This window comes from Leptidea sinapis, chromosome 23 (genome assembly GCF_905404315.1).
Source record: "Leptidea sinapis chromosome 23, ilLepSina1.1, whole genome shotgun sequence".
In the NCBI taxonomy this organism is placed as follows: domain Eukaryota; kingdom Metazoa; phylum Arthropoda; class Insecta; order Lepidoptera; family Pieridae; genus Leptidea; species Leptidea sinapis.
Window position 1 is genome coordinate 3515059 of NC_066287.1, and position 11024 is coordinate 3526082.

General features: G+C 33.7%; 2 protein-coding genes across 2 annotated transcripts; one reads left to right on the forward strand and one right to left on the reverse strand.

Annotated features, from left to right (window-relative positions):
- Nucleotide 1: 1 nt before the first annotated feature.
- Nucleotides 2–7791, reverse strand: LOC126971318 (uncharacterized). The gene is made up of 3 exons (XM_050817539.1): nucleotides 7327–7791; nucleotides 4415–6458; nucleotides 2–4227 (listed from the first exon to the last, which is right to left on the reverse strand). Exons 1-3 carry the CDS (start codon nucleotides 7706–7708, stop codon nucleotides 189–191), a joined length of 6465 nt encoding a protein of 2154 aa, XP_050673496.1. The 5' UTR covers nucleotides 7709–7791; the 3' UTR covers nucleotides 2–188.
- Nucleotides 7792–8075: 284 nt separating this feature from the next.
- Nucleotides 8076–10745, forward strand: LOC126971447 (uncharacterized). The gene is made up of 2 exons (XM_050817768.1): nucleotides 8076–8210; nucleotides 9781–10745. Exon 2 carries the CDS (start codon nucleotides 9792–9794, stop codon nucleotides 10713–10715), a length of 924 nt encoding a protein of 307 aa, XP_050673725.1. The 5' UTR covers nucleotides 8076–8210; nucleotides 9781–9791; the 3' UTR covers nucleotides 10716–10745.
- The last annotated feature ends 279 nt before the right edge of the window (nucleotides 10746–11024 follow it).

Below are 11024 nucleotides of genomic sequence, written 5' to 3' on the forward strand. Positions count from 1 at the left end.
ATTTCACAGAATTTATTGTATTTATTTAAAACCAAAAACAGGACATTTACCAATTTATAAATACACATAAAATATGACTTCAAATTCAAGCATTATTCATTTTAAACAGATTGTAAAACATAAACAAACCGAAAATTATAAAAATCCCTGCAAAAACATGCCATGTCCCAACACAACATGCAACGCAATCAGTCTACACAAAGCATAATATTTCTCTTTTCAATCCGCTTATGCCCTTTGATCTCTTGAAAAATTTCGCTCTCTTTGTTTACAGTAAACTTAGGTAATTTTGCAACTATATGCGGCCCTGACTCTGTATATTTCTTTTCAGCATAAATCTTCAGAACTGCTCTCTTAGTTTCATTTGACTGTAGGATATTGGCCAGGCAACTTATATCATTTTCTCTTAAACCAGTAGAAAAAGGTTTTACAGATCCGGTAGAGACCGCTTCAGATGTTAAATCAAATCCATCAAATGTGTCTCGTTTTATCTCACCAGACTTTATCTGTACCATAGCAGATACATTGGTCATTAATATCGTCTGCCTTATGCTATGCTGCTTAATGCTATTACTATATTTTGAATTTTGCGTTTCAACGTCCACATAGTTCGTCTTCATATCAATCAGGTACGATTTATTTGAGTTGATTAAATCACAGAGTATTTCTTTGTCCTTTCCAATACTAACTCCACAGCAGCAAGGCTTAGCACCAGGTGCGTTAAACTGCAACCTGGCCGCCATAGCACGACACATACAATGTTGATTTTTTCCCTCTGATTCTTCGGTTTCATCACTATTCTCGTTACTATTTTCTTCTGATGGGTAAACCAATTCTGCGCTTGTAGCTTTGCCAATATCCACTTCTGATATTGAATTTCCTGCATTCTGTAGATTTTGAAGACTGTCCGAATGCTTGAAAATGTCGGGTTTTACATCTGCTAATTCCTCTATTGATTTGTTATCTCTTTCAGAGACGTTTTCGTTGCAACTGCTACCGGAAGCTAGTATTTCATGCATCCTTTCACGAATTTCTTTCATTGCAGCGCTATTTTGTGGTTTCTTAATTTTTGAGGTCTGTTCCATTAATTTAATAAGCATATCTTTTTTTTCCTTATAGCTGTATGGGATTTTAGCTACACATTTGTATCTATTTTTTTCTATATCAGTTAAAGCGAGTTCTGATTTTTCATTGTTGATTTCTTCTAATTTTGATATGGTGTCACTACTTTTGCCAAACTTTTCACTTTTGTCTATTTTATCAATGTTTTCGTCATTTGTTTTAAAGGAACTAAGTGTATCTTCAGTTGCAGTGCGTTCAGTTATACTGATAGAAGATACAGTTAATAGAGTTTCATCGGGTCTTAATAAGTCTTTATATGAGGGTTTTTTTAATTCTTCCTCTTTTTCTTCATTTTTCAAGTCTGTATGACTTGTTTTGACAGAATATGCTTGGCTTATTACGTCTTTATAACCTGTTGAATCTGTTTGAAATTTTTCAGAGATTTTTCTAGTTAATGGATCTAAATTGACTATAGATATGTTGTCTGTATCTTTCGGTTGATGCTTCTTTTTTGATGAAATATAAGTGTTCTTTTCATTTGCTTTAGAATTTTTAATTATTATATTGATGTTTATATCATTATTATCATTATTTTCAATTTCTTCCTTGCATTGGTCTTTTACAACAAATACTTCTTTAGACTTTTCTAGTGCTATATCTGATATGAGGTCTCCTTTTGGATAAATTGTATGGTTATTGTCATTTAAAGGTGCAGTCTTATCAGCTTGTTTTAATTTTATAGATAAATTAATTTCTATTAAGTCTGAGCACTTATTTTGCATTTCAAAAACATTGCTATTTACAACTGCATTGTTTAAAATATTTGGTGTAGACAATCTGTGAATGTAGGAATCTCTATACAAATCCTGAATAACATTTGTTTGAGCGGTATTATGTTTATATGACGTGTGATAGTCTTTACGCTCAAAAAGCGTAATACCGTCATCATCTTGAACTTTTATGTCAAAGTTATTTCTAATTTCCTCTGTACTTGGAGTTCGGTCTTTTATATTAATAGTAATTTTCTCCGTAGAATTCAAACGAATAACTCTACATTTGTCACACGCATTAATTTTTTTGACACCAGATGAATTTGGCTTTGGTGTTTTCGTTAATTTCAATCCTAATATTTTATTCTGACTGCAACATTTTTGTTGTAAACCTAGATCAGGACAGGAAACTGAAGGTGGTGTAGATGGACAAGGAATTTTTGTTGACCGCGACTGATCTCCTCTTGATATATAATATGATGATAGCTTATTACATATTTTTTTAAAAGTGTCCGATAACTTTTGTTTAATTTTTGCCAAATCATTAGATGTATGTGTACAACAATGTTGGCATTTTGTACAAGACGTGTTTTCAATTGGACTCGTTTGTGAAGCTGTTGCAAAATTTGGTTGGGGTTTGGGATCATAAGGGCACTGTCTTGGAATGCGGATACTGCTACCTTGGGGTGATTTTGAGTGACCATTCCTTTTTGTCGTTTTGGGAGTAGGCTTACGAAGGTTCGGACACGGTGGTTGTGTAGAGCAGCAACTTCTTCTAGAAGAAGTTGCTGAAAGTGGCGGTAAAGTTGAGCAGGGTCTAAAAGACTGAAGATTTGGAGCGATAGGGCACTGTACTCGCTTATGAGGACAATCATTTTTTGGCGATCTTGAGGGACTACATACTTTTGTGGTTTTTGGATGAGTTTGAAGGGGTTTCGGACAAGGTGCCTGTTTCTGGCAACAATTTCCCTGCGAAGATGTAACAGATAGTGGCGGAGAAACCGACCAGGGTCTTAAAGACTGCAGCTTGGCATCAGGAGGACATTTTTCTGGAATAAGAGTGCAACCGTGTTGAGGCGATCTTGCAGGACTACTGTCATTTGTAGTTTTGAGACACTTTGGACAGGGTTTCGGAGAACTTGACTGTTTTGGACAGAAAATTATTTGAGAAGATGTTGCAGAAATTTTCGGAGAAGTCAAACAGGGTCTGGTAGGCTGTAGCTTGGTTTTATTAGGACATTGTTCTATATGAGGGCACCGCGTTTGAGGTGAAATTGAGGGGCTACACCCTTTTGTGGTTTTTGGAGGTATTTCACTCGGTTTCATACAAGGCTTTGGGCTGCATATGCTTTGGGAAGATGTTCTGCATGGGCCTGAAGACTGGGGCTTGGGATTATATGGGCATTGTGTTTTGATTTCAATTGAACATTTTTTTTTAATTATTTGTCCTTGACAACAACGTCGACAAGAGTTTTGCTGAACGGGAGGCAAAAAGGGCATATTTTGAGAAGCTACAGGACTTTTCGGACTATCTCTTGGTTTCGGAACACAGCTGGGTGAATTTTTCTTTGAACAAGGTGGTGACTTTTCGGAAAGACATGATTTCTGACATGGTGCCTGTGGTATTTCGACATTGGACTCAGTTGTTACTCGCGTTTGTTTATTTTGATTTCCGTACGAATCATCCTCAGTAGAACCCTTGAAAGATAAAATGCCCTCCAATTTTTTATTATTAAGTAAACTTTCTTTAGTGTTAAGCCTCAGTTCTTCACAATCTGGAAGCATAACACGTTTCTTGCAACATTTTTTATTCCTTTGAATAGGTGGTTTCAAACATTCATTTACAGATTTCGAACATTCTATTAATGTTGGTTTTAGTTTCTCAAGGCTTGAAGCTTTATCTGTCTTTGAACAAAATTCAGGACTATTCCAACATGACTTATGACTTTTAGAGTAAATTTTCCTCCTTTTGAAAACTTCTATAGAGTCTTTTGGTAAAATTCGTTTATCAGTGTTGATTTCTGTCGTCTTTCCTGTAAGTTTACCGAAATAACTGGCCTTTTTTTCCTCAGTATTCCTCACTTCATTGATAACCATACATTGACTGCAAGATGAATTTCCACAAGATAATACGATATTTGACGCTCCATATTCGTCATAAATATTTGGACATGATTTTGAACCGTCACCTTGGTTGTTTAGACTATTTAGAGAGTTATTAATAAAAGAACACTTGACTTGTGAATCACTGGCGCAACATGAAAAGAGGTCCATTCCCATGGGTATACAATCACGGTAATAATCCTGAAGATATGACTCTGCTAACGGACATTTACGAACTGATTCAAAACCATGACTCGACTCTTCATCCAAAATATCATCATGTATCTGGAGGCTATAAAAAAGAAAATGACTATTTAATTTTATGTTAACTAATATAAATATGCAATACAAGTTGAGAGCATTGGAAGTATTTGGCAGCTATTGCCCTTCCATAATATAAAATAAAAGCGAATGTATTACTTTACTATACATCTTAACTTATTTGCTTATTCTATTTTATTTTATTACTTTCAACTCACATTGGCTTCTTTATATCACGCATAATATCCCTTTGCGTTATTATTCCAATATAAACTTGACTCCCTTGAATAACGACATCTCTGCGCAAAGGTGGCCTTTTATTTTTAGTATTGTCTATTGACTCGGCCTGTTTATTGTCCTTTGTTCGTGAGACTTGTATATTATTAGAAACGTGATCTCCAATCTCAAAACCATTATTTTTATGTTTATATAAATAAGTATTCGAACATGGGGACTCATAATCTGTTATTTTATAAACTTCTTCGTCGCTTGATTGTTCATTATTAGCGTCTGAGAGAAACCCTTTTGAAATATCTATAAAAATATATTCTGAACTTTCATCTTTACATGAGCTCACAAAATTTTTGGAATTCAATACAATTTCCATTTTGCTTCCGTCAGCAAATTTATTAATAACCCATTTCTTGCCAGAATATGAAACCTTGATATTGTCACGGCTAATTCTTTTGCCTTTTGTACTTTTTGTTAACAAGTCGACGGTTTTAAATTGAGTGTCAAAAATGGTTTTAGGAATCATCCAAGCCTCAACTTGTTTTGGCATGAACTTAACTCGTGTTTTATTGTTCCGGAAATAACTTGACGAGACAGTTGTGCTGTCGGTAGTTGATGAGGATGTTATAACTAAGTTGGTGTTTCTATAAACACATTCCAGTAGTTCAGAGACAGTACTACTACTTCTGCTGTACATTTCATTATTCCATCTTAGTTGAACGCTTTTACAGGAGTCCACATTATTTGTCAAGAACTGTTTGAGCCATGTTTTACAAAGTATACTATTATAATTATCTGGTAATGTGTTACATTTATCGCTATTCGGTGGTGATATATCTTTAGTAGTAATACCATTTATTTTTATTGTGAGACCATCTTTAACTTCACATCTACCTGTAGTCACATTTGGTTGGAAAACCTCTTTAGCTTTTTCTCTGGTTCGTTTTTTGAAGAATGAAAATTTTTTCACACCTTTTTTGTCACATTTTTTATCTTCATCATTTTTTCTCTTTGGTTCAACTATCTCTACCTTTTTTGTTTGTTTATCGGTTTCTTTTTGTAGAACTAAAGCATTTGGGCATGGTTCTTTGGAATTATCATTTTCTAAGTTAAATTTTTTCCCCCATAAGTTAAACATACCCTTAACGCCCTTTTGTTCATTATCAATAACGTCGTTGGACAAGACTACATCATATGTTTTACTTATTTGACTACGCTTATTTGTGTCCGTGGTACTTCTTTCGAACTTGTAAGGGTGTATAAAGGATACATATGGACTATATATTTTCGTTTTTGAATATGATCTCGCTTCTAAAGACGGAGGATCGGAAGCTATAGAAACATCTTTATGACTCTGTGTACTCTCCTGTGCAGCAAGGTTTTCCACTATTGTATGATTACAGGCATCCTGTTTCTTTTGAAAGCCCCTTCTGAGAGCCTCGAATCGCCGTTTCAAAACTGAAGAACTTTTTAAATTAGGCGGTATCTTTTCAGCTACAGGTGCAGGTGACTCTTTTTTAGACGCGAACATATTTATATATTCTCTTTCAATCTCGTTTTCTATAATATCAATAGATGTCCTACTGTGTTTGTCAAAGCTTGGAAACTCTAAATCATGAATATGTTGCACCAATGAATCTGAGGAAAAATCTTTTAAATCGTTCATAGTTTCAACATGTTGTGTCTTAGTCTCCGACTTTGGCGATGCTTTGTTATTTTGCAAAATTTCCTCTTTCTGACCAGATATTGGTCCTTTTTTAATACCTTCAATGGATTTCTCTTTGACGTTTGCAAATTCTTCAATTATAGGTACGCGACAATTTACTCTCAATGCACTATCACACTTTTGCTTTTCGTCGTTGCTTTCATGAATAAAGTTCACTGGACTTGTCGTGCCTGATTTTGTGTGGACGAAAGGTGATAGTTTTTCACAAATGCCGACTTTTTTCGATAAGGCGATAGCACTGCCTACGCATTTAGAAGAAGTTTTCGTCTGTTCGCAGTAACTATCCACATTGTTTTCATTGCGTCCTGAAACAATAAAATGAATATGATGTCTTAATTTAATTTTTTAACGATTATGTAGGTACCTACGTCATCCGAGTAATTGAAACTTTTTTGCAAAATTAAGTATATTTATTCAAAATAGGATTTAAAATCAAGTGATTTTGGCACCCAAATTGTGTGCCTCAGACCTGAGAAGAACGGGCGTAAGAATTTCAGCGGGATTTTTTTAAATAAAAATATGGATTACAATTAAAGAGGCTGTGGTATCACTAAGAAATAATTTATGTTATGGTAAGCTACCTACACAAACGTTTGTGTTGTGTTGTACATTTTCTGGGATCATGTTGTTAAAGCATATATATCGCCCAATAAAATACTTCCTAATTCGACCCAACCGATTAATAGGCATAATAAGTTTGTTCCACGTGTTAATATTATGATTGTCGTATTTTCTATAAAATTCCCTAATGTGCTTATGAACAAACAGAACATTATCAAAAATAATATTTTAATAATATACGACAGTCACGATGATTATTTCTTTAAATTTTGCTCTCAATGATTCTTTAGGACATGAAGTAAAATAGAAAAACCATAGAAAGTAATCTTTGGAGGGCTTTTGAAATCGAAAAAGGAATAGCCAACATTAGGATTATCTTAAATATGTAATAAAATAATATCATCAACAATGCGCTGACGGCAACGGAAGCACACAACGGAGTATGCTCGACGCACTATCAAACACATTCAGTGTCGCTTGAATGTGTTTGATTAAATGTAAATACCTGACATGTACCAAAAATTATATATATATATTTATAATGTTATACAAACTAGCAAATTCTACCACCTATATAGGTGGTAGAATTTGCTAGTTTGAAACAAAACTTACGAGTCGTAAACTGGAATGGATTCAAACACTCAACTCCTCTTTCACGTGTTTCAGGGAGGTAGATTCTTCTGGTTCGTCTCCTCGAAGCTTTGACACTGCCCACAGCTATGTCAGTGTTGCTTCTAGGTCTCCAACTTGCACTATACCTGTCTGGAGCCCTTAGTGCCTTCCGAGTCTTCCTATGAGAAGTATTTCTACTTCTCTTACAAGTACATATTACATTATCCCTTTTAGAATCATATTGACACGAGAAGTCCTTATATACCTCGCAATCAGCTGAATCGCTATCGTAAACGACTGTTCTACTTGCGTACAAGTCGTATTTTTTGTGGTAGTTTATAAAGGCTTTCTCTGTTAGGCAAGCACCCCTCGTATCTTTCATGTTTTCTATTTAGCATTACATTTCTTAATTTTTAATACATTTACACTCTGTCAATTTCAATTTACTTTTGAAAATTTCTGTGATAACTTCTGCCCTTGATTGATCGAATGTCTTTTTTGTTTCTTTATTGATTGAATTGGCATTGTTACAGAGGAGTATTACGTGCAATTTTTTATGTTTTAGCTATTTTTAATCCAGCTCTATTGAGGTTTTTCTAGGGTTAACACATTGCTTGGTTTCATAACCAACATTTAATTTATGATTCACCTATATTTAAGAGGAATTAAAAAATCTCTTTGCTATTTTTACTGGTTTTAGTAGTTTACACTCTATGACTCTATATTTTGCTTTATTTTATCTGTGTTTCACGTCATCTACTTTTTCATAGAATTGTACTTTCATTTTTATTTATATTGATTTTTTGTATAACTTTTATTTTTGCTAAAAAAGATAAGGGGGGGTTAAAAATAGCCTACAAGATATGTTTTAATTATCTTTAATGGTGGTGAGTTAAAACTTAATTTAATAAGAACTTAAAAAGACAATATTTGTTTACGGCTGAAGTTTTCCAATCCAAAAGGTATATTCAAACTATGTGTTGATAGCAACGAACAAAATTATAATTTTCACCTGAAATTACCTAAATTTCCAAGCTTCTATCTAGGCCTTAAGAGAACGCCTAAGAGTTAAACTAGGAGTACGAAAAGATAAAGTGATCACCTTTAGGTCTCGCTAAGTGAAACGATCTTTGAAGCTTCTAACGAAAATGTAATACACATCATCATCATTATTGCGTAGCGATTATAGTTTTCGGTTAAACTTTCAATATGGACCATCGGATATATGAGGTTTTAAGGGCGGGAGGGGGGAGGGCTACCCCTGCGTAACCCCATGGTTATGGAGTTATTCATGGTTAAAGTTTTAAGATTTTAATACGATACTTTATTTCCTTAAGATTATCTCGTTTTACTTTATTATCTAATTTATTATTATTCTCGTTTCCATCTGTCTGATGAAGCCTATCTATATATCTATGAAAATAATATTTAATCTCATCTAGATTGTGTTATCTGAAGTATAACAATAAATATTGTTTGTTGCCTTATCATATGTATTTATGTTCTAACTTAACCTAACCTACCTTTAGTTTCTGGAAAAGGATTTGGTTTTCAGATATTTTTTTAGCTTGGTATACCTGTAATCTTTAGTCTCATCTAGATTATGTTATCTGAAATATTACAGTAAATACTGGTTGCTGCCCTCATGGCCCTTCCTGGGCTCATATGTATTGGCTCTCTAACTTAACCTAACCTACCTTTAGTTTCTGGCAAAAGATTTTATATGCTCAACTCTAATTATACAGGGATCGGGCTTTAATTATTATTATTTTGTATGAACAGAATCATAAAATATTTCTCATCGTAATCACTAACTGTCAAAGTCAGGAGTAGGTACGTAATTTGTATGAAAAGTAAAAAATATGTACTTAATGAACCGTAAGTTTTTGCAACCGAAAACTTTGCAAAACGCTTTCTTTTAGTGAAACTATCTACAAAAAATACCGGCATTTAAATCGATGGTCAATATTGGAAAGTTTATCGTAGTTTTCTGACCCTTTGCTTAGTATATCCCGCAAGACAAAAATCTAATGCTTCGCACGTACGGCAGTGGGGTTCTCGAAAACACGAAATCATAATGATACAGTAATCTTTCGCACACTATTCGTTCCTTCTTGGTATGCTTTAGCTGTATATTGATATGTATATATTATATATTGATATATGTGTACTTTAAGCACCTAAGCTTTTATAAACTATGACGGACACGAAAAACTCGCACTTTATTGCCTTAACATTCGTGATAAACTTTTCGTTGTCTATTAATCTCTCCCTTTCTCAAAACAATTTTACTGTAAACAATGGAGTTTCCCACATTTTTTAAATGTGGGAAACTGCATAGTTACAATGGAGTTTCCCACCCTTTAGGGCAGTAAAAATATCCCATTGTTTCGACTTTTTAGGAAACACGTGTGTATTTAGATGATTTATATTTATAAATTTTCTCATTCGCAGATTTATTATTTATGAAAAAACGACACTGTAATAATAAAATTTACATCGACATAACTATTAAAAATACAAGGAATAATCACAAAACCAAGATGAACTTAGAACAAGTTAGAAATCATAATAACATGGCAGCAATGTTTATGTGTTCTAAATGCCATAGACGCCCACAATGTCTTCATAAATATGATGAAAAGCATTTAAGGCAATGTGAAATCTGTAAATGTGTTGATAATGAGACTACAACTAATAAAAAACATAATGCAGATAATTCAAAAGATAAACACACACAGACCAACCATCCAGATGCACCGAATAGTATGATATTATTAAACGAAGTATTAAACGTGTTTCAAAATAAAAAGAATGCGGAAAGTAACTTGAAAACTTTCAGAGATTCCTGTATTAATACAGAACCTATCAGAAAAAAATTGATACAGAGTAAAACTGTCCAATATTCAATCGAAGAAAACTATTCTATCAATGGCGATGGGAAATTTACAGTGATGAACTATCAACCAGATGTATATGTCAGTTATATAGATCTCAAGAAACATAAATCATCATCAATACCGCAGATGAAGGTAGAAGAGTTGAAACATTCACTCAAGGAGAAAACAATTTCTAAAGACGCTATTGAAGAAGCTAATAGAATGTTTGCCACAATTAAGAAACAACGAAGTGATGACAATAACAGACCACTGATAAGATCTGGGCCAAGAATACTTCCTGTTGTTAAAACTAATACAACATCGAATGAACCAGTGTATGAATTGAAATGCAGTGATAATTTACTAAATAGCGGGGACTCAGTGAGGCATTGCAAGGATTGTGCGTACTTGTACTGTCACTACGAAAGATATTTAAAGACCGGTATTTGTGAAATCTGTCAGCAAAACAGCAGGCAGTCCCCGCACCAACACATTTGTTGTCGAGAATGATGTATATAAAAATAAATTCATGCATTCTTACACATTTTTTATTTAGTTAGCATATGTAAAAGACGAACTTGGGATCACTTAAGTGTTCGTCAATTTGTTGTTCTCTTCTTTTGTCTATAAGCACTTTCTGGATATTATTATGCAAATCTTGTCTCGACAGCGTCGTAATTGGGAAGCATTTTAACAGTAGCAAAAAGATTATTATTAGAGCAAGAAGCAAAAAGACACAATTGAAATTATCTGTAGTCTCTGGAAGCTGTAACCAATTATAAGAAATATTTACCTGCATGCTTATCAAAATCAATTTCT